Raw genomic sequence first — 24273 nt, forward strand, 5'->3', positions numbered from 1 at the left:
GATGGTCACAATGGCAGATCAAATATTATTCCTTCTAAGTGTGAAGACGGTCATAAGATGGTCACAATGGCAGATCAAATATTCTCCTTCTAAGTCTCACTTTTGACCTTGTTAGGAACACCTGTGCTCATAATTATCTTACATAAACTTTGGCCTAGTTTCCTTCCCATCAATCATTGATTTTGAGTGAGTGGAAAATGTGTTTACATCGACTATAAACCTTTCTGTTTCATTCACCCATAGACTGGGAGTTAGATTCCCTCTAATGTCTCTCAGTATCTTACCAGACAGCATCCAAAGTTCCCTGCTGACCTGACAGAACTCATGCCCCGCCCAAGCACCCTCTTTTACATAAGGTAATAAGCAGAGACAGATGCTGGCATCACAAGGATGTTTATCTCTGTCAACAAAACTCTGTATTAGGAGACATTATACCGATGTCCACATGTTCCTCAAAGGAAATGAGCTGTGTGTGGCTTGTGCTTCTAAATTATAAAATTTACTACTCTGAAGAGACACCAGAAGATGAAAGAAGGAAGACAAACTTTTCTACAGACACACTTTGCACAAACAAGTACTGTGTACATTCCAACTAAGTTCTCTGAAGTAGGAGAGAGAACTGTGAAGGGGGGAATTAGTTAACTGCTTGGAATACTCTGTAAGCGGCGGTCCTGACCTGTGAGTCCAGGTTTAACTTGAAAGCCCATCTAGGGCTTACAAAGCTTTGTCAGCTGTCAAATCCCCAGCCACACCCCCAGTAACTGAGCTCCTTTTTTGCCTCTTTAGAACACAGCACAGCCTTCTTTCAAGCTTTTGGGTTTACGTTTCACTTCAGGGGTCTCTGAAACTCCCTGTGCTCTGTGGTGAAACTGAAAAACATTTTGTAATTCTCAATCCCCGCTCACTGACTCTGAGAGGACCATCTGATTTGCTCTGGTCTGACTGTTGGAATGTTGCAGAAGGAATACTGTGGGAGTTCTCAGCTGGGCAGAGGCCACGATAGCTTCTGTGCTCAGAAACCTTCTTCCACCAACAGAGCAGTTCAGGGTGAACCTGCATGCAGGTGAAGCACCATGGCGGCTGAGCTGAGTAGCCCCAGCTGAGGGCCCCCCGCCCCCCCTCCCTGCCCTAGCATCTAGCTGTCTCGACAGCTGACAACATATGCACAAATGATCCTGGCCAAGACCCTAAAATACCTGCAGCAACCTTAGCCCAAACTGCCCACCCCTGGGACTGAGCAGAGCAGTTGTTTTAACCCACTAAGTGCTGGGAGGGTTTGTTAAATGACAAAGCTAACTGATACAGTCTCTCCAACTTAAGGCAGAGACTTGAATTTTTTTTTCTCAAGGCTTTATTTGTAGAACCCAGAAACTCTGATTGTACGTGTTGCATGTACTTATTAGTATGGGTATATGCATGTGGGTACACGTGAGTGGAAGAAAGTGGTCAATTCCGGCTGCCTTTCCTCAGTCACTATCTGCGAGTAGTTTTTCAAGGGTGTCTAGGTGAGCCTGAAGATCATCAACCTGAGTAGACTAGCTGGTCTAATGACTTTCAGGGCTTGGCTTCCATCTCCCTGGTGCTGGGGTTACAGGAACACATCACTGTGTCCAGACTTTTTTTCTTTTTAAAAAAAGATTTATTTATTTCTATTTCATGTGTATGAGTGTTTGTTAGCATATATGTATGTGTACCATGTTGCATGCCTGGTGCCCACGTGCTCAGAAGAGAGTCTAGAATTAGCTTTACAGGCAGCTATGAGCTGCCATGTGGGTGCTGGGAACTAAACCTGGCCCTCTACAAGAGTAGCTAGTGCTCTTAACTGCTGATCTACTTCTCCAGTCCCCAGCTCACTTTTTCAAGTGGATTCTGAGTATCTGAATTCAGATTCTCATGTTTACTATGCAGGAACTGCACTGGCTGAGCCATTTCCTCAGCCAGATAGGAGACTCTTGACAATTAGAAAGAAATGGTTCTAGGCCCCAAGGTCACTGATGAGCTCCCTGATAAGGGCTTGCTTGCTTCCTTCCTGCTCCAGGCAAAGGCCAGTTTGATTCAGCCCACAACGCCTTACTCTCACATAGTGCACATGAAACCCTGGGTCAGGTATGCATATCCTCCTGAACCCAGAGTAGGGACAAATGCGTAGTTGCAACACTGAGGCTGGAGCAGGAGATCCAGAAGTTCAAGGTCATCCTTGAATAGTTCTTCCAGCTGCAGTCAAGGAACTGGCAGAGCCTTCTCTGTCTCACAAGGTCCCAGAGAAAAATACAAGGTTTCTGATTATTTGTTGCCTTCCTTACATTTTGGCTACATTTTAACTTTGAGGTTAGCCTGAGCTACATGAGATCCAGTCTCAAAATTGGAGTGGGGAGGAGCTTTGTAGACCCCCAGCTTTTTAGAATGACCAAGTTTGAGAAGTAAATTAGAAACAAATGTTTTAACTGGATGTTGTTTAAAAATGAAACAATCAGAGATTCTTGCTACTTCCTAGCAACATTGTATCTGAGCTTCTGAGAGAATGCTCTTTCACGGACAGCAGAGGCTTTGCCTGTGTAAGATCAGAGTTAACTTGTTAAAACAGAATTTTCTAGTATGCCATTTCCCTCTTAACATCAAAATGTTTTTATTCACATAAATTCTGCCTTAGTTTTTCATACAAACAAGTGTTTCTACTTTAGCAAGAGTTGACTCTAAAACACAAGTCACAGACTGTACCATTGCAATATTACCATCAGCTAAGAAAGATTTAATACACATACATTCACACACACACACACACACACACACACACACACACACACCCCACTATTTTCCTAATCACCCTGCTTTAAGACTCTGGAGCTGAATCTGAAATGTAAAGCTGCTAAGTCACATGGAAAATTTGTACCTTGTGGCTAAGTTGAATAATGGTGGCTCAAAAATGCTGTGGTATCAGCTGGCTACCAGCCACAAGCACCTGCAAATTCAGGTGCACAAAAAAAGGAACTGACTGCCTGTGGAAAAATAAGGATGACCTACAAGCTGATGCTGAGCATTTTTTACACTTGGACCTAAGCTAGGCAGATAAGATCAGAAATCTAAGGTCCAAATTCAAAGTGTGGTATAAGAGTCTCTGTTTACCGTCTCAGGAGCTTGGAGATGCTGTTCAGCATAGCACTGCTCCATCGGGAGCTGCAGCTGTACGTTGGGGGGGGGGTGTTGGGGAAGGAAGCTCTAATTTCATTTGTTCATGTGGTTAGTATGCTAAGAATCATTTCCTGTGAGGTGATCAGTTAGGAAAGGGAGACAAAAGAATCAGATGTAAGTAATAAGTAATAGTTTAGGAGATTGCTTTATTTATCCATGAAGGTGTGTGTGTGAGAAAGGGGTGGGGGAGAGGGAGAGGGAAAGAGAGAGGTATACACCTAAGGGGGGGGGGGAACTCTGTGTAGCCCTGCCTATTCTGGACTCACTCTGCCTCCCAAGTGGTAGGCTTTAAAGGCATGGACCACCAGTGGTGGTGGTGGGATGAGGGTTGTGATTATGTACCCTAATAGCTTAGAGCTTCCTACAAAGAGTAAGCTAGCCTTGAACTCACAGAAGTCTACCTGCCTCTGCCTCCTTTTGCTGGGATTACAGGTGTGCTCCATCATGATCACTCAGCCTGAAATATTAACATATTTGTAAGAATTAAGTGAAAAACAGGAAACAATCTTTCCCAGGTACCTGTATCCTAATTCTTCACTGAGATGGATCATATGAAGGATGTAGGATTCCTTGCTTGTTCCAGTGAGGCCAGGCAAGAGCAAGATAGTAGGTCTGGTGCTGGCATCCACATAGCACGCACTGTTATTGTTATCAAACCAGTCCAGTGAGATCTGTCCTCCGTCTGCAGTTTTAATGAGTTCACTGCAAGTGACAGTTCCAAAGGCATTACTGAGCAGTCCTTTCAGTTGCATCTTGGTGTTTTCATTCTATAAATATGACATTATCTGGTCATCTCAAAATAACTTAACCTACATTTGCAAATATATACATAGCTACAAAAGTCACCTCCTTTCATTACAAAAATATTATGAAGATTAATGCCATATTTTCAGCAGCCTCAATAAAAGTAATAGGTAAAAAAAAAAAAGTGAACTCCAAAAGGGGATATTAGGGTAATTGGTGTGTGTGTGTGTGTGTGTGTGTGTTAATGTGGTAAAAATGAATTATATACATGAACAAAACTATCAAAGAATCAATAAAATATTTTAATTAAAAAAGCTTCAAAGAACTTCAAATATTTGGGTGGGAGTGTGGCTTTTTGATTTATCTGTGGTACCACACACACACACACACATAGCCCTTTATATATCTACATTAATTATTTCCTTATTACTCTCAGATGCCTAGCATTTAACCCCTATTTGATTGAGGTCATACAGATACCGACAGGGAATTACGAGAAAGTCCAGAGCTGACTGGTTCTATGCTACAACTCTTGACTCATTGATGCTGCCCCTAACTGAGTACCTTGAAAAATCTGCTTCTTTAACAACTTCTCACATAGCATCTGTGGGCCCAAAAGTACAAATTGGCAAGGGGGTGGGGGGGGAGGAACTCTGGAAAGACTAGATGACTCAGGGAAATTAGTAACAGACACCATTTAAATCCCCTGGTTAGATATGTCCCCGTCCATGTCTGCAACACCTCAAAGACATTATCCTCAAAAACCCATGCGCTTATTACTGAGTTCTTTTGTAGGGAGACACACAAAACCTAATGTTATTGACAGCTGTCTAACCCTATCCCAGGGCCGTCCACATGTGAATACATCAGTGCATCTTATCAAGGTGTCTAGGTCTTCAAGGACAAATTGGAAAACAGTAACGCAGCTCCCCTCTGCTCCCTCCCCCACCCCCCCAAAGAGGTTCTCACATCCCAGAAATAAGCCAGGACGTTCATTCTGTCCATTCACATTAGGATGAAAAGGAGACAAAACAAAGTAAAAAAGTGGGGAGGGGCAATAGTTGACTATTTTCCTGCAGTTGGAGGTAGGTGGGTAGACCCGCATCCCTCCTATTTTCTGGTCTCTTTAACATTGTTTCTTTTTGTTAACCACGGGTGTATTAACTAAGAACTGGAAGCGGGAATTCAAACCTGTGATTTAGAAGACACATCTCAAGATGGACATTCACTTACTTCCTGTATTGCACCGGGGGTTTGGAAGTGATGAAGGGTCTCAGCAATGTCTGTCCTCGGCTCTCCCAGCACCAGACCGTCGGGTAATAGGTTTCTGTCACCACGGGACAGTGGTCCTGTAGGAAGCGGCTGAAACTCTCCCCTCCAATCACTAACTGGGGTTTCTGCCGGGAGAAGCAGCATCGGTAGGGGGTCCAGAACAAAGTTTACGGCGGTCGTAAACTAGCAACCAGTGGACTTAGCAGTGTCCCCACCCGAAGGCCACGAGCGAGCCCTCCGATTCCATCTCCCCGGAGACTGACGCACAGAATTCATAATCACAACAGTCCCAATCTGCGCTCAGTCGCATCCCGGGAGAAAGACGAAAAGAGTCTGGGTGCCCTTCCCGAAGTACTGCAGCTGTGCAGGCCGGACCGAGGCCGGGAGGACCTAGGGGCAGGACCTTGAACCTCAGCGGGAGGCTAGGGTCGCCTGCGCAACCGCGGGTCCCCGGGGCCCGCCACGCTCCCCTGCCCCCGCCCCCGGCTCACCTTGGCAATGCTGCTCAGGTAGTAGCAAGCATAGGCAACGCTGAAGCCCAAGATCAGCGACAAGCCCACGCCCGAGCCGAAGAAGCCGACCCGAACCTGGTGCTCCAGGTAGAGCGCCAGCTCCCGGGACAGCACCCGCAGGTCCATGGCCAGGCGCTGCATGGTGCGAGCCCGGCTCAACTGCAGCGGAGGCCCGCTCGCCGGAGCGCGGGGGACCGGAGACGCCGGGAGGAGGCGCCTACGGAGTGGAGCACGGCTTCTGCCTCAGCCAACAGCCGCCCGGGAGGCGTGGCCCGTCCCGTTCAGTCCCTCCCTACCTGCGAACCTTCCAGACTCCAGCTGGAATGCCCGGAGGCAGGGACCCCCAGTGTCCCTTCAGAGCCAGGAGAGAGCACGCGAGCTAGACGAAAACAGGCTGGGCCGCCACTTGACCTTGAATTGGTAGGCTCGGCCCAGCTCGGGAGGCCGCAGTTTGCAGAGGGCCAGCACTTGCTTCAGAATCCAAAGCAGACATAGAAGGAGAGCTTGCACAACGCAGGGAGAGTATCCTCTGTCCCATTGGAGCTTGCATCCCTAGGGAGACTGTTTAAAGAAAAAACATCCCATCAATTGCAAGACAATCACGCTGGACTTTCAATCTCCCGGTGAATCTTTTAAATACTAAGAGCTATTAAATGAGAACTAAGTCTAGAAAGGGGCAGGTCCTGGTAATAGAATGCAATCATGTGGCTGGTTAATTAACTCACAGGTGTATGGCTACCTAGGATGTGCACAGGAAACCATTTATGAAGTAGACTCTGTTAGGCGTGTTTGTGGTAACATAACAGAAGTCTGAGGGTGAAGATATCTGAAACAAGGGTGGCAAGATTAAACGAGGAAACAGCAAAGGTTAAGGGCTGCTGAGACTACAAAAAATGTCACAAAGTTCTAAATTATTGAATATATTGCTTTTTTCTTTTTAAAGACAGAGTCTTAGGTAGCTCAGGCTGAACTTGAACTCACTATGTAGTTAAGAACTTAAAATTTTCCTGCTTTCACCTTCCTAGTGCTGGGATCATCAGCCAAACTGGGATAGTCACCAACCTAAGTTTATACCCTGCAGGGGATAGAACTCAGGGCTCTGGGCCCGCTAGGCAAGCACTCCACCAACTGAGCTACATCCCTAGCTATAGAGCGCCTATGTTTATAGCAGCACTTGGTACTTGTATTTGTGGACTACAGTATGAAATAGCCATACATGTGTAATCTATAGGGATCGAGTCACGGTAACCAGTCTGTCTGTTGCTGCGGACAGTCAGCACCTTTTTGTGTTGGGATCCTAATAGTTATGAAATAATAAAGTGTTGTCAACAAGTTAGGATTGATTGTAAGTTAGTGATCTCTTCACTGGGAAATGAGATGGGTTGGAAGTGAGCACTATACTTGGCTTTGCCTTGGTCATTAAAGCTTACTGGAGTTGGTCCGCAGAATAACTGTTAAACTTAAAACTTCCATATATCTCACAAAAAGGCATACTACTAACAGGAAGGCTGAAAACATTTTATTTTATTTTATTTTATTTTATTTATTTTGGCAGTTTCTTGTTAAGTAGCCATGGATGGCCTGAAACTTACTATATAGGCTTGGCTGGCCCAGATCTTGCAACAGTCCTATGTCTGCCTCCCGAATGCTGACTCAAAGTCAAAACATTCCAAGATTTAACGGAAGGCAAGGTTTAAATAGGGACAAAATCACTGCAAACTTTGTGAAATATACCATACCATATCTAATTGAAATGTACTATTATTAAAAATACAGAAAATCTACCTTTAAGATATATTATATTTAATATATACTATATGCTATATAGCATATCTAATTGAAATGTACTATTATTAAAAATACAGAAAATCTACCTTTTATATATATTATATTTAATATATACCATATACTATATGGCACATATAATTTATATTACATAAAATAATAAATATATCACATAAAATATAAATAATATATTATTTATAACAATATTTGATATATGCTATATATAACATGTTGATATATGCTATATATTTTATATATTGTATATATAGTATATGATATGTCATATATGCCATACTATATGTTATATGGCATATATTACATAATATAGCATATTATATGTTTATAGCATATATAACATAGCATATGTTATATATGTATATATAACATGTAGCACATATTATATATATGTAAGTATATATAATTCCAGAAAAAAAACAAAAGAGAAAAGAATGGATGATTCTAGAGAGTGAAAATAGGCAGGTAGATATGAAAAACATAATTGACTTATCATTAAATAACTTTTTATACCTTTTAAATTTTGTATCATGTTTTTGTATCACATGCAAGTAATAACAAAGGTCAAAGAGAACAGTATTAGTAAATATTGTTTCAAGGTTAAAACTAAACCACAGAAGTACCCTGTCTTCTAAACTTTGAAGGAATGTCTTTGCTGTCTAGTAAGATCTGTGAAGGTGAGGGTGTGTGGGTGGAGTTCTATGAGCACCCTGTACAGAATATATAAAACAAGGAAGACTGAGGCAAATCTGTGCCATGTCACCTTGCTAATAGTCTATAAGCACTATTCCTTGATTTCATAGGAAACTAACTCATCAATTCCCATATCTTAGAGGATGGGATTTGAGAATTTTTGCTTTGGTTTCAGTTTCAGGTGCTGAGGACTGGAATGTGTGGCCTTGTTCATAGTATGTATGTGCTTTATCAATGAGCTATGTCTCCAACTGTGGAGAATACACAAAGCTCACAGTGATGGCACAGGCTTGAATCTATCTGTGGCCTCACCCAGGGTAGCAGAATGTTAGTAGCACTTCCCTTCTTGCCCTGTTGGGCATCTATGCAGCTCTCTGGGTTTAGTAAGTTATGTTTAGCCTGGCCTAAATACCCACATCAACATTCTAGGTGCTTTCTCCTCTTTCTGTGCCATATAGGCCAACTGGAGGGGGAGAGGGAATTGGGACTTTGAATTCTTGCCCTTTAATTTATTTTAAAGACCTTTCTGGTGGTAGGTGCACAAATGCTGACTATTTGTGAGATGAATGAACTCCTCGCTTACAATGGGGAAAAGATGAGTGAGTAAGCCTGTGGCCAGTCAGGTATGTAGGCCACATTATTGAACGGTTTTTGATAGACTCACTCTTGTTCAGTGTCTTCCAACAGGCTTTCTTGGCTCATCTCCATGGCTTTGTTCTTGTTAAGGAGTCCCTTTGTTCAGAAGCAACTACATATGTGTCAGGTTTTATCAGTGATGAAGATACAGGGGGCTGGATATATGACAGCCAGGTTTTAATGCCCAGAACTGAAAAAAAAAAAAAAAAAAAAAGCAGAAATTCAGACACATACTGAAAGCTTCAAGTTGGGTGGAAACGCTTGCTTAGAGCCTAACTTTTACATTTTTTGTTTTGTTTTGTTTTCAAGACATGATTCCCCTCTGTGGTCAAGACTGACTTGGAGTTCACTGCTGGAATTATAGGTATGGGCCACCACGCCCAGCATATATATAATATATATATTATATTAATATATATAAATAATATATATTTATAATTAATATATATTTATTTATTCAAGTGTATTTACTTAATTATAGTTGGACTATAGTCCCCAAGAACATTATTTTTTTTAAGTTTTATTATATGGACTGATTGAGTGAGTAAGTGTGTGGTGTGTGTGTGTGTTTGTGTGTGTGTGTGTGTGTGTGTATGGTTGCTCCCATGGAAAGGTACACATATAGAGGTCAGAAGATAACTTGCAGGAGCAGGTTTTCTTCTTCCACCATGTGGGTTCTAGGGATTGAATTCAAGTTGTCACATTTGGCATCTTGGCACCCTTACTTTGGACTTTGGCCACTGAAGCTCTTTCATTTTGGCTACAAACTCTCTTGGTCAGCCCTCTTCTGTTGTTTAAGAAATTCTTTACTGTCTAGACCCACAATGGATTATTTCTAGTACTATTACAGGCTATTCCCCTGTCCAATGCCTTAAGCTAGCTACTTCTCTAAAGAGCCATGGTTCATTCTTTCTTTTTTAGATTTTTTTTTTGAAACAGGGTTTCTCTGTATAGCCCTGGTTGTCCTGGAACTGACTTTGTAGACCAGACTGGCCTTGAACTCAGAAATCCGCCTGCCTCTAAGTGCTGGGATTAAAGGCATGCACACCACCGCCTGGCATTCTTTCTTTTATAAAATCAAGAATGATATAACCAATTCCATGGGAGTATCATTGCCTTTAGTGATACTGTGAACTCAGCTACATATACATGTATACTATCCATATATCTGTAATTGTTTCTATCTGCATCCATTTGAATATATGAAGTAGCTCAAGATGAATTTCTGAACTCTCATATGAGTTCTCTGAGGGTTTATGAGGAAGAGTGACATCTCTTAGCAATGGTTTTCTATTTGCAATAGGGTGCATCCTGTATCTTAACCCTTCTTGGGTCTGTAACAAGTCAGCAACAAAATCCAGTAAAGAAGAGCTTATGGTTTGTATTTACAGAGGATTCCAGAACAGAGAAACATAAGCAATGAAAACAAATCAGGTTTTACTAAATTAAAAATATGCTATAGTCCTGTACAAATTATTATGAGAAATAACAAGTGTCTTTAAATTAATGTGCTTTTTGTTAGTGAAATACTGTGACCTCCAATTTTAGCTCTGTATCTTATTGTTATAATCACAGTCCTAACATGAGCACTATGATTTGAACTGACAGGCACTACCTTCTTTGTTTTGTTTTGTTTTGTTTTGTTTTTTAAGAAAAAAAAAAAGATCTTACTGGGGCTGGAGAGATGGCTCAGCAGTAAAGAGCACGGGCTGCTCTTCCAGAGGTCCTGAGTTCAAATCTCAGCAACCACATGGTGGCTCATGACCGTCTATTTGATGCCCTCTTCTGGCATGCACGTGTACGTGCAGATAGAGCCCTCATATATAAAATAAATAAATCCTTAAAAAAAACAAAACCAAAAAACAGTCTTACTATGAAACCCTTACTGGCTTTGAACTCGTAGTAGTCTTCCTGCCTCAGCCTAACTTTAGACATAGAGACTATTCACCATAGGCATATACTACATATAGACATACACTTAACATATATGCTATAGATTCTCTCTACTCTAAGAAGTGAGGATGAAAAAATCCCCAAGATGAGCGGAGTTAAACTACAGAGAGAAAGGATGAGAGAAAGGATGCCTATGTGGCCCAGGAGGCTTAGAGAAGAAGGGTCAGCTTAGTCTGGGGCCTTGGACCTCACTCCAGTCTGTACATTCACGCTGATGTTTGGAGTCTTAAGTAGAAATGTGTGCATGGCTTCTCTCAACGCTAATTTGTTTATTAGATTCAGAGCCAAGCTGTATCCATAATAGGGAGAAAAATTATCCCTCCTTCCTCCAAGGTGACTGTCATCATTTGGGAATACCTTTGTGTAGAGGATTAATGGCCTAGCAGGGTGAGGGAGAGAGAGAAGCAGAGAATGATGTTCTTTCCCCAGGAAAATGCCAAGGACATGCTTTTTATGAGGCATGGAAGGAAGGAAGGAAGGAAGGAAGGAAGGAAGGAAGGAAGGAAGGAAGGAAGGAGAAAAGGAAGGAGAGAGAAAGGATGGAAGACAGGCAGATACAGATTATAAATACAATGACTAAGACACAGATCTTCTCAGAGCTACAGCTTAATTCCTCTACTTCCCTTCATGCAAAGAAGCAATTTTCTTTTTTTCTTTGTAAAGATTTTATTAATTTCACATATATGATGAATATGCTGTAGCTGTCTACAGACACACCAGAAGAGGGCATCGGATCCCATTGTAGATGGTTGTGAGCCTCTATGTGGTTGCTGGGAATTGAACTGAGGAAGAGCAGTCCGTGCTCTTAACCGCTGAGCCATCTCTCTAGTCCCGTAATTTTCTTTTAAATATTATTATCCACCCTCCTGCCTGCCCTGACTGTCCTGGAGTTTGGAAGGTGGCAATACTTTTGTCTTTGCTTCCTGACTTGTGGAATAATACGTATGCAATGCCTTATCATTCTTAGCAAGGCAACTCTTCTAAATTGGATTTCCTCAGGCTTAGCTGTACACACACTATGTGACCAAGTGGATATAGTCCTTGGAAAGGAGACTTGGAACTGCAACCCAGGTGGAGGCAATGTCCTTTCCTGCCTCAAAAATCACTGTACCCTCACAAGGTGTCTTACTTTCCTATTGCCATGACTGAATAGCATGATCAAGACAACTTATAAAAGACAGCATCTAATTCAGCTTATGGTTTAGACCCGTGGCTCTCAACTTCCTAATACTGTGACCCTTTAGTACATTTCCTCATGTTGTAACCCCAACCATAAAATTACCTTGTTGTTACTTCATGACTGAAATTTTGCTACTGTTATTGATCATACTATAAATACTTGACATGCAGGATATCTGATATGCAATCCCCAAAGGGATTTCGACCACAGGTTGGGAACCACTGATTTAGAGAATTATAATCCATGATGGTGGAGCAAAAGCATAGTGGCAGGGACAGCTGGGAACTCACATCCTGATCCGTAAACAGTGCACATAGAGGCACATTGGAAATGACATGGGCTTTTGAAGCCTCAATGCTCACCCCACCAGTGGCCACATCTCCTAATCCTTCCCAAATAGTTCCACCAACTGGGAATTAAGTATTCAAAAATTTGAACCAGTGGGGCCATTCTCATTTCATTCTCTGATACATACCGTTCTGTTTCATCCCCTCCTCTGGATGAGGGGGTCAGGATATGTGACTGTGATGGAGTATCATTCAAATGACTATTACTTCATATGACAAAGGTAAAGGGATTTTGCAGGTGTAATTGAAGGTCTCTAGTCAGTTGACTTTGAGTTATCAAAAGGAAGATTATCTTGGGCAGATGTGATCTAATCAATTGAGTCCTTTAAAGAAGAAATCTAAATCAGGAGTAGAAGAAGTCAGAGGCTTGACTGCTGGCCTTGAAGAATCAGCTGCCATGAGTTCCAATTCATTTTGTAAACAACCTTGTGAGCTTGGAAGAAGACCTCAAACTTAAGATTCCACTACAGCTATGAGCAGAAGGTCCAGCTAATCATATCTGGAGTCTTGATTCACAGAGACTGAGAGATGATAAACAAATGTGAAATCACTGTATCTGTGGTTTATAAAGCAACAATTAATTGATACAGTCTTATCATTCATTTCCATTCTATGGTACTTTATCTATTTGTCTGTCTTTTGTTTGTTTGGTTGGTTTTTGGTTTTTCGAGACGGGGTTTCTCTATATAGCCCGGCTGTCCTGGAACTCACTTTGTAGACCAGGCTGGCCTCGAACTCAGAAATCCGCCTGCCTCTGCCTCCCGAGTGCTGGAATTAAAGGCGTGCACCACCACACCTGGCTTGTCTGTCTTTCTTGTTACCCTGAATGTTTCTTATTAGTTAAAGAAGCTAACTCTTTATAATCTTGCAAATCTATTCCTAATCACATGTCCCCATGTACTTATTGGTCTATCTGCCTTCTAAATAATATCTAAATATCTTGAAAGAATATTGTGGTATTCTATACAGCTTACATAAGGGGGTTGATAATAGGGCCCTGTTTTTATTTCATGTGAAGGCAGGTAATGTAGGGTGTTGGTGGCAACTCAAAGAATGTCTTCAGTGTCTCAAGATGCCATTTTCTATTGCTTAACATATGGTCTTGTGGCTTCTTCTATGACTCTCCCCGTATTGCAGGCAGGTAGAAAGGGCAGGTATTAGAAGGGACTGTCACCTGTGTGAGGAGTGATCTCAGATGCCTCGCTCAATGACCTGCTTAAACCTAACTCTATAGAACGGGGCCACATGGCCACACTACCTTTATGAGATTTTTGAGAAAGTCTGTCTTTAGTCAGGCACATGGATCAACAGGGTATATGAAGTCTCAACAAAATTGGGGCCTTGTTTGTAAAGGAGATGGTGGCTTAGTCTACTTGTGTTGTTATGAAAAAAAATAAAGTTTTTTTTAGGCAAAATTTTTAGCAGTGGAAATCTATTACTCAAGTACTAGATGCTGTGATGCCCCAGAGCAACATATCAGCAGTGATCAGGCACAGTGATGCAGTTCTACAATTCCAACTTGTGAGGCAGAAGCAAGGGGAACAGGTTTGAGGCCAACCTGGTTTACACAGCAAGTTCCAGTCATGGTACAGTAGTTTTCTTATTGCTGTGACAAAATGTCTAAGAAGATAACCTAAGGAAAAAAAATCTATCCTGGCTCACAGTGAGAGAACACAGTTCCTCATGAGAAGGGCAGGGTGGTGGCAGGCACTGGAGGGGGCCAGTATCTAAGCCAGGATTCAGAGAAAAGAGGGAGATGGGAAAAGGGGAGCGAGAGAGCAGAACAGAGAAGAGAGTTGAGGGAGGTAGGAGGGGCTGGTGTTCAGTTTTTGCTCTCTTCTTTATTCAGTGTATGATCCCAGTCCATGTAATGGGTCCCCACCTCAGTTAAAATCCCTGGAGATGCACAAATATTTTAAAATTATAACATTTCCTTTGTGGTCCCTAAAGACTCATGTTCATTTCCCAATACACCCCTAACTTTGCATTCCAACCCTAACCCTGCAGCCTATCCCTAAGCCTACAGTCCACCCCTAACCCTGCAGCCAACCCCTAACCCTGCAGCCCACCCCTCACCCTGCAGCCTACCCCTAAGCCTGCAGTCCACTCCTAACCCTGCAGCCCGCCCCTAACCCTGCAGTCCACCCCTAACCCTGCAGTCCACCTTTAACCCTGCAGTCCACCTCTCACCCTGCAATCCACCCCTAACCTCTGTCTTGCATGTGAGGTAGTTGGAGACCCGGAAGTTAGGTGATTTGTTGAAGCTATAGAGAGAACACCAAACTAGAAACAAAGTGTCTGACTCCATCGCTCACTCCACTCATTTTGCTCCAACAGTTGACACTGTCGCAAACCTCAGATGGTTCTGCCAACCTGCTTGGGAATGCAAAGCATTCCAGCTTAGGTATTGTGTGACATGTTCTGACCTAATTGTTCCTCTTCCAATAGTTCATTCTTGAACATTTGACTTGCTCTCCTTGTATCTGGTGTTTGGGGGTGAGGTAACATCACATCCAACTTAAAAGAAGACATGAAACCCATGCTTGTTGTGATCCCGGAGTTTGACTAAAGCATATGTACACAATCTCTTTAGACTCATCATGTCAAAAAGATACTGCTGCTGAGATTGTAGGGAAAGAACCTCCTTTGCTCCCTAGAGCTTCTACTGGTAAGGACGAAAGTGCACGCACAGGAAGCCAAGACAAGGAAAGGCACAACTGAGGACTGAGGAACCTTTGTCCTAGAGATGTTGCCTAGACTCTTAAATCAACACACATGAGTCACAATTTCCAAGAGGTTTTGTTTGCTTTTCAAGACAGGGTTTCTATGTAGTTCTGGCTGTCCTGGAACTTACTCTGTAGACCAGGCTGGCCTTGAACTCAGAGATCTGGCTGCCTCCCAAGTGCTAGGATTAAAGGTATATGCTACCACTGCCCAGAATTCAAAAGTTTTTCTTTTTCTTTTTATATGATTCAAAGGATTCATTTAAGCCAATTTAAATAAAATTTTCTATCTTTTAAAATAAAATTCCAACCCCACAAAAATATTTTTTATTGTTTAAATAAAATAACTTTAGGAATGAAGAGAAAGGAAATCACCAAAGAATGCATTTCTGAAATAATATATTAATATACATGATAATATATTAAGAATTTGAAATAGGGACTGGAAAGATGGCTCTGCAATTAATAAATAGCACTGGCTGCTCTTCTAGAACACCTGCTTTAAGTTCCCAGCATCCACCTGATAGCTCATAACTATGTAATTCTAGTCCCAGGTGGTCCAAGATCCTCATCGGACCTCCAAAAACACTGGGCACACATGTGGTGCACAGGTATACGTGCAGACAAAACTTCTGAAGGTGCCGAGCAGTGCTGGCGCACGCCTTTAATCCCAGCACTTGGGAGGCAGAGGGAGGCAGATTTCTGAGTTCGAGGCCAGCCTGGTCTACAATGTGAGTTCCAGGACAGCCAGGGCTATACAGAGAAACCCTGTCTTGAACAAAACAAAACAAAACAAAAACAAACAAACAGAAAAACATCTGAAGGCAAAAACATTTGAATCATTTAGGATTATATTCAGTTTCAAGTTACAAAATGGCTATCTAATCAGGCCTGGTGGCATGTGCCAGTAATCACAGCACTTGGAAGGCTGAGACAGGAGGATTATGAGTTAGAGGTCAGTCTGGGATTAGCAGTCTGGGATTAGTTAGATCCTGCCTCAAAACATAAGCCAAATAGCCAAGCACACGAGCCACCCCCATACAAAACAAATCAAGACAGTATGACAATCTAAAGTCAACCTTAAAAGTGGTTTGTCAGAGATAAATGTGCAGCTTTTTGTAGAGCGCCTGGCCAGATAGGTGAAGCCGTGGTTTCCATGTGTGAACAAGCACAATAAAACCAAACACCAAAAAGGTCATTATTATGTCACACAAGACTTTAGAAGAGTAGGGGGAAGTGCCAGGGTCAATTAGCTAATCAGTGTAATGACATCATTAAGGCTCCAATATCGGGGTTGGGGCTATTAATTACAGTGAATGAAGTAGATATGTACCTTATTTAAGTAATTTTTGATCTGTGGAATCAGAAAAACTCCCAACTCTGGTAAGCACAGATCTGACTTGAGCCATATTCAGAGGCCTTCAGCTAGTCTCTGGACATAAGCTGACAGAGAGCTCCCCAAGAGAAGGACCATGTCACATATTTGTGTCTATCCTGTGATTCTCTTCCTTCTTCTCCAAAACAAAACAAAACAAAGCATCCCCCACCCCCAAAAAGGACACAAAGGAAAGGAGATTCCCCTCAGAAGAATCCCTACCGACTGGCAATGAGGATGCTGATGCCTGTAGGTCAGGGGTGGCTTAGGAAGTTATGATTAACCCAGTTTTGACTCCAGTACAATACAGTAATTCTAGGGAACCAACTATAATTACTCCTTTGGTTTCTGAGGGTTTCTGCTTGTTTTATTTTAAGACTGGGTATTTACTCTATTGCTATGATGAAACATCATGACAAAGATAACTTATAAAGGGAAGCATTTGATTGGGTTAGACCTTGATCGTCATTGTAGGGAGTGTGGCAGTAGACAGGAAAAATGGCAGTGTGCAGCTGCCGGAGGCTTGCAGCAGCCAGAGGCTAACATCTGATCTACAAGATGAGGGCAGAGAGGGGACAGAGAAATTGACTGGGCCTGGTATGGGCTTTTCAAACTTCAAGTCTCATTCTCAGTGACACACCTCCTTCAACAAGGCCACATCTCCTAATACTTCTCAAACAATTTCACTAACTGAGAACCATGCATTCAAACATGTGAGCTTATGGGGACCGTTCTCATTCCAGCCACCACACAGTCTGCATGGCTCAGACTGGCCTTGAGTTCTTGGGCTCAAGTGTTCTTCAGGCTTCAGTTTCCCAACTACCTGGAGTGACAGGCAACTTCTCTGGCTTCTGAAAGAATATGCAGTTGGACTAGACATACTTGGGTATCAGAGTGATTGACATACTGACTTTCTGATTTATGAGTGAGATATTTTAGTAATAAAGTTCAAATAAGTCTTTTAACTATCCTTTCTTCCCTTGAAACAAGTCATGATATCATATACTTGGGAGAAGTGAAGAAAGTGCCACCATCAAAGACATGAATCATAGGGGATAATGGTTCCTGTCACCTTCCTGCTTAAGTTGCCCATTTAGACTGAACAGGAGGATGACTTGTGTATTACTTTGGGTTGACTCAGATGGTGAGTCAGTTGTAGCTGCTTTTTAAATGTGGCTCCATTACTATTAGGCAGCTCGAGCTATCACAGCTATTGACCTGAAGATGCTCTTTCTCCAAATCATAGGACATAGAAGAAGGAAGCTTTTGTTCTTTGCCTGCTTGCTCTCACCTTCCTAGCTAGCAAGTCCATTCCTCCACTGCCATTAGAGCAATTTCTTCATTATTCCGTTGTGCACTGAAGACCAATTGAGATATCCAGCCTCATGGGACTGAACAATTATTGGATTTTTGGACCTTCCTTTCATAGGCAACCATTGTTGGGATTAGCTGGACCATAGCATGTAAACCATCCTAATAATCCCTTTCATGTATATGTATATGTATATGTATATGTATATGTATATGTATATGTATATGTATATGTATATGTATATATTTGTTCTATCAGTTCCTCTAGAGAACCCTCACTAACACAGTCACCGAGCAGAGTGCACAGGAAGTGAGCAGCAGGGAGCTGGGAGTTCAGGAGTCTTGCTGCTCCCACACTCTTGGAAGGTTCACTGGGATGATGTTCAAATTGAACATGCATGATGTTACTTTGTTTATATGGAAGTTTAAGTTTGGTAGAACGGTCACAACACTGCTGAACACCTGATATAGTAGGCTCCTTTTGATAATTGCAAGAGAAGGAAGGAGAGAGAAACCAAGTTTCATCCTGCTTCTGCTGGAGCAGTGGCGGGTTATATGTGCTCCCTCCCCAGTCTTGGATCTGAAACCTTGGTTTCCAATTGGTGGTGTTTTTTGGGGTGGCTAAGAGTGGTGGCTTTATTGGAAGAGGAATGTCACTGGAAGTAGGCTTTCCAAGTTTAAATATTTTGTGTCACTTCAAATTCAGTTTATGTTTCCTGCTTGAGATGTGAGCCCTCAGCTCTCAGTATCCATTTCTAGTCTCCATGTCCCACCTGCTGTCAAGATGCCCTGTAAGCCCAGACAACCCTTTCTTCTGGAAGTCACCTTAGTCATGGAGATTGCAGCAGTAGAAAGAAAACTAATACAGGGAGATTTTTGGCAGTTTCTATGTATCCACACAGGCAAGCCAGTTCCAGCAGCTGCAGGATCCGGGTATGCCCTGTATTCACAAGCCCTGTCTCTGGTAGGGGTATATTTCCCTGCTAATTAAGGTCAAAGTCTACCATTGTCTGGATGGCCTTCTGAACTTGGTGCAAAATGGTGAACTCCTGTAGACATATATTTTTTCACAATCTACTTTAATAAAGGTTCAACCTTTCCTCTAGCCCACCACTCTCCAGAGGTAGTAGAAAAGAAAAGTTATTAGGATACGGGGGAAGTGGATCTGTTTAGAAATAGTTTTTGGGGTGATTCCGGTCTTTGTTATTCTCAGTCCGAGCCAGTAGCAAACACCAAACATGAATCAGCAGCTGCAGCCCAGTACACTGGATAGACACCACACAGGAATCAGCAAGGACAACTCAATCCAAAAGAAACTGAGAGGCTCACCAATCAACCAAGTAGCAAAACACAAGTTTTTGGTGAGTTTCTATGAAGTCACCACAATCGAAACTCGGCAACGCAATGTAAGGTGGACCAATACATGCATGTTGGCAGTGAAGAATAGTGAGGTGGAGCAAAGCGAACCAATGCTCAAGCTCCCACTGTCTGTGGGGTCATATTTATATTCTTTCTAAACTCCATGCATCCCTTGGTGTGTTTGCCTAGCAAAACATCCTTTCAACTGCTTCTGCTCCAGCAAAACATTCTTTCATCTGTCCACACCAGCAAAACGTCATTATAACCTGAGTCTCCAAAGAAACCAGTGAGGCTTCCTTTTCTCAACCTGAGGGATACCAAACTCCATACCCTATAACTGTAGAATGTCACATGGCCTTGGTTACATTACAGGTTTCCCTTCCTTTCTTCAGATAAGAAGCCATTCAGCTAGCACCTGAGATTCCTGGAATGCTTCCCTATGCTAATAAGGCATCTCAATATCTTAGCCTTCAGCCAATGACTTTTGCCCGCCCTGAACCCTAAAACTATATAATCCTTGATTCATCCCAAGTACAGTTAGTCTGTCTCTCCAAAGCTGGTGCCAGTGTGTCATACTCGTAGGCCGTCAGAAATCCTGTTTGTTGACTCTGTGCCCTTTGTCCTCATGGGACAGTCACCCCAGGGAGAAGGGGACACACAGAGGTAGTGACAGTGGTAGGTGGTATTGGACTCCTTGTCTCAGTGTTAGTGTGAATAAGAGACCCTGGGTGGCTGCAGAATACTCAGTTCTACCAACAGGAGGAGCTACTTAGCCAGCTTCAGCGGTAGCCATGTGGTTCCTGTACCACACTCTCTTTTGCTTCTCTAGTACCAAGGGACGGCACTTGATAGTTTACTGCTGACTCTTCATTTCTGCACCTCTTCCAACACTTTTTGCAGTTAATCCGCTATATTAAATTTCTGCTGTTTGACTACTTAAGAGTGATTTCAGTTTTCAAAAGTGAATAGTAAGAACTCAGCTAGGCTACATTTTCTCTCTCTCTCAAGCAGGTGGACCTGAGTTCTAGATGATGAACGGCAGCATTTGGAGTAAGGATCTTAAGAATGCTTGTTCTGTCTTCTCCCTCTCTCCATTATCCATCTTAGGGGATGGTGGATGAACAACACGAAACCCTGAGATATCATGTGGAGCAAAGCATCCACCTGCTTCAGCCTACAGAAGGCTTTGATTAAAGGGATGTGTGATCATGCCCAGCAAGGACTGATTTATCTTACCTGTGCTCAGAAGAGTAGTAATCTCTTAAGTTTTAAATGGCACCAATTTCCTTAAAAAATGGAAGATAAACTTATGTACATGATATAGTAACATCCATGATGACTCACATCGATTCTAGAAGGTACCAGTGTAAACGCCTAGGGATGCAGGAGTAATCTAAGTTGATAGAAGAGAACATGAAAACTTGTTTAGAGATTTGAACTATTGTTTTATAATGTCCGTTTTATAGGGAAACATGCAAAATGTGGAATACAGCATTTTTTTCTTTTTCTTTTCTTTTTTTTTTTTTTTTTAGCATTTTTTTTTTTTTTTAAAAAGGGAGTTTGAGGCTAGCCTAGACTCCATGAGTCTTAAAGAGCCACTTTTGATCTCCCATGCTCATGGATTGGCAGGATTAATATAGTAAAAATGGCCATCTTGCCAAAAGAAATCTACAGATTTCAATGAAATCTCCATCAAAATTTCAACTCAATTGTTCATAGAGTTAGAAAGAGAAATTTGCAAATTCACTTGGAATAACAAAACACCCAGGATAGTGAAAACTATTCTCAACAATAAAAGAAATTCTGGGGGAATCACCACCCCTGATCTCATGCTGTATTACAGAGCAATAGTGATAAAAACTGTATGGTATTGGTACAGGCAGGTAGATCAATGAAATAGAATTGAAGACCCAGAAATGAACCCACACATCTATGGTCACTTGATCTTTGACAAAGGAGCTAAAACCATCCAGTGGAAAAAAGACAGCATTTTCAACAAATGGTGCTGGTTCAACTGGTGGTTAGCATGCAGAAGAATGCGAATTGATCCATTCTTATATCCTTGTACAAAGCTCAAGTCCAAGTGGATCAAGGACCGCCACATAAAACAAGATACACTGAAACTAATTGAAGAGAAAGTAGGGAAAAGCCTTGAACACATGGGCACAGGGGGAAAATTTACTGAATAGAACACCAGTGGCTTGTGATGTAAGATCAAGAATTGACAAATGGGACCTCATAAAATTGCAAAGCTTCTGTAAGGCAAAGGACACTGTCAATAAGACAAAAAGGCCACCAACGGATTGGGAAAGGATCATTACCAATCCTAAATCAGATAGGGGACTAATATCCAGTATATATAAAAAACTCAAGAAGATGGACTCCAGAAAGTCAAATAACCCTATTAAAAAATGGGGAAGAGAGCTAAAGAGAGAATCCTTAACTGATGAATATCAAATGGCTGAGAAGCACCTAAAGAAATGCTCAACATCCTTAGTCATCAGGGAAATGCAAATCCAAACAACCCTGAGATTCTACCTCACACCAGTCAGAATGGTTAAGATCCCAACCTCAGGTGACAGCAGATGCTGGTAAGGATGTGGAGAAAGAGGAACACTCCTCCATTGCTGGTGGGATTGCAAGCTGGTACAACTATTCTGGAAATCAGTCCGGTGGTTCCTCAGAAAATTGGACATAGTACTACCTGAGGTCCCAGCTATAATCATAATATGAAGAGTGGCGTCCGCTTATTATCCTGACCGCAGTTAAGTCCAGGCACATCTTTCAGAAGGCTTAAAAACACCACCAGTCACCCACTGTGGTTTAAAATGTTTGTCATTTGTACAAGTCACCTTTAATCTGTGCTGTCATAGGCCCTATTCCCGCTCTCGTTGGAAAAGAAGCCTAAAAGAGTGTGCAATCCTCAATTCACACCCAGTACACCGGGGATCATCAACTCTGACATTAGCAGAACAGCAACCTGTTTTTCATTCTCCTCACTCTTCCTTTAGCCTCATTTCCAGCCCTTCTTCCTCTCAGCCAATGGGAAGCACCGTACCATCCGAGTCACTCCAGGGACTCCTCCAGACGGAGGAGGAGCTTTCGGTCTCCGAGAGCCTGGCCGTGCGCATGCGCACTCCCTCGGCGTCCAGGGGCCGCTCAGCGATCCGTTTCCTTCCCCCTTTTCCTGGATCGCGCGACTCCCCCAAACCCTTCCCATCCCGTTGTCGCTGAGGAGCACCTCGCAGTTCCTCGGGAGGCGCCGCTCGGGCCTGGACGCGGCTGTACCCGGATGTGGAGCCGCTCTCGCCCGGCGGGGACTCGGTGGCGGGGCGGAGCGCGGCGGCGTGCGCGGGGGCTGAGGGAAGCGGGCCCCGGGGCCCCGGCTCCGGCCGCTCGCCGGCCGCTAGCGCCGCTGCCCATCGCGGAGCCGGCTCCCGGGCGTCCAGGCCCGAGTGAGCGTCCGGGGGCCGCTGAGGGCCGGCGGCTCGCCTGGCCTCCCGCTGCGCTCGCCGCCGCACCCGGGCGAGCCTCCCCCGGCCCTCCGCGCTCCCGGCCGGGGGAGAGCGAGGTTTGCTGGCGGCCGTCGCTGTAGCCCGGCCGGGGAGTCCGGGGCAAGCGGCAGAGCCCCCGCCCACGACCGCTCGCCCTCGGCCTGCAGTCCAACGCCTGCGAGCCTCCGCGGGCGGGCCTCCAGTCGGAGCGGGGGCCGCGACGGCCACGGCCCGGCCCGGGCGAAGGGCTGCTCGTGGACCGCGCCGCCGCCGCCCCGGTAAGTCGGCCCCACGGCCCGCGGGGCTCGCTGCCGCCCCCGCCGGCGTCCAGAGTGCGGCCCGGGCCCAGTTCTCTCACGATTCCCCCGCCGGCGGCGGCGCCCACCGTCCGGGCCCCAATGAGTAACTCCCGCAACAACCGAGTGATGGTGGAGGGGGTCGGCGCCCGCGTAGTGCGCGGCCCGGACTGGAAGTGGGGCAAGCAGGACGGCGGCGAGGGCCATGTAGGCACTGTCCGGAGCTTCGAGAGCCCGGAGGAGGTCGTGGTGGTGTGGGACAACGGCACGGCCGCCAACTACCGCTGCTCAGGGGCCTACGACCTGCGCATCCTGGACAGCGCGCCCACCGGTAAGCGGGGCCAGCGGGCCTGGGGCTAAACGCTCGGGAGGAAGGGGCGAGCGCAGCCATGAAACGGCTGCCCTGCTGTGCAGTGCCGGGTCACGGGGAGTTTGAGCTTCCAAGCCCGGTAAACAACTTCCAGAATAGGACATCCTTCTCAACTCACAGAATGTCCATTACCAGGATGCTTTCAGGTTTCCTAGATGAAAGGCATTGCAGACAACAGATTTCCTTCTGTTCTAAGGCAGGGGCCGGAGAGGCTGTCTAATAAGCGTTGATATTAATCAGCTACCAAGTTTTAACTGTCTAGTGGGAGGTTTGCCTTGCCATATGGTGTGGAGTTGCTCGGGGTCCGTCTCTTGGTTGCCTTTGCTTTGTTGAGCTAGCTTCTTTTCTTCCTGCCTGTGACACAGAATGACTTAAGTTGGTAAATACTACTTGAGACTTGAAAATGTATTTTCATCGAAATTGTTTAATTATATATCTTTGTAGTAATAGAGGGGGACACTGTGAGCTGTTGAGCTCGTGTGTGTGCGCGCGCGCGTGCGTGTGTTCGTGTGTGTGTGTGTGTGTGTGTGTGTGTGTGTGTGAGAGAGAGAGAGAGAGAGAGAGAGAGACTTTTTCCAAGAGGAGAACAGACATAGGAAACGCCGTTTTTTTTTTTTTTTTTCCCCCAATCTGGTTACCATCCTGTCCCAATAACATTAAAATTCTAAATATTTATTCTGAGAGTTAGTGATAGTCTTGGCTTACTCCATTATAGGCGTCTATGAGTTATTGACACTGTTTTTTATATGACAAACTTAAGAGTTGCTCTCACAGAATAAATAAAATTTATTTCAATTTACTTTAACTTAGATCTTTTCTTTTCTTTTCTTTTCTTTTCTTTTCTTTTCTTTTCTTTTCTTTTCTTTCTTTCTTTCTTTCTTTCTTTCTTTCTTTCTTTCTTTTTATGGTTTTTCGAGACAGGGTTTCTCTGTGTAGCCTTGGCTGTCCTGGAACTCACTCTGTAGACCAGGCTGGCCTCGAACTCAGAAATCCACCTGCCTCTGCCTCCCGAGTGCTGG

The 24273-nt window shown here is 43.8% G+C and overlaps 2 protein-coding genes across 2 annotated transcripts in view; one reads left to right on the forward strand and one right to left on the reverse strand.

Annotated features, from left to right (window-relative positions):
* Abhd3 (abhydrolase domain containing 3) overlaps positions 1 to 6023 on the reverse strand; it is a 56689-nt gene extending 50666 nt beyond the window's left edge. Inside the window, exons 1-3 of the mRNA XM_021214967.2 lie at positions 5697 to 6023; positions 5167 to 5330; positions 3709 to 3891 (exon numbers count right to left, since the gene is read on the reverse strand). Of these exons, the coding sequence (XP_021070626.1) occupies positions 3709 to 3891; positions 5167 to 5330; positions 5697 to 5858 (509 nt within the window). The 5' untranslated portion in view covers positions 5859 to 6023. The remainder of the gene's footprint in view (positions 1 to 3708; positions 3892 to 5166; positions 5331 to 5696) is intronic.
* On the forward strand, positions 5857 to 23210 carry LOC115065523 (translation initiation factor IF-2-like). The gene is made up of 2 exons (XM_029547187.1): positions 5857 to 6137; positions 22134 to 23210. The coding sequence occupies exons 1-2, from the start codon at positions 5857 to 5859 to the stop codon at positions 22687 to 22689; spliced, it is 837 nt and encodes a 278-aa protein (XP_029403047.1). The 3' UTR covers positions 22690 to 23210.
* Positions 23211 to 24273: the final 1063 nt, after the last annotated feature.

This window comes from Mus pahari, chromosome 15 (assembly GCF_900095145.1).
Source record: "Mus pahari chromosome 15, PAHARI_EIJ_v1.1, whole genome shotgun sequence".
NCBI classification, from domain to species: domain Eukaryota; kingdom Metazoa; phylum Chordata; class Mammalia; order Rodentia; family Muridae; genus Mus; species Mus pahari.

What these genes read in the sequence shown, in the direction of transcription:
- LOC115065523 (XM_029547187.1), top strand. Translation starts at nt 5,857, where the DNA reads ATGGTGCGAGCCCGGCTCAACTGCAGCGGAGGCCCGCTCGCCGGAGCG. An exon ending in CGCCACTTGACCTTGAATTG is followed by an intron (nt 6,138 to 22,133) that starts GTAGGCTCGGCC and finishes TCTTCCTCTCAG; the next exon opens with CCAATGGGAAGCACCGTACC.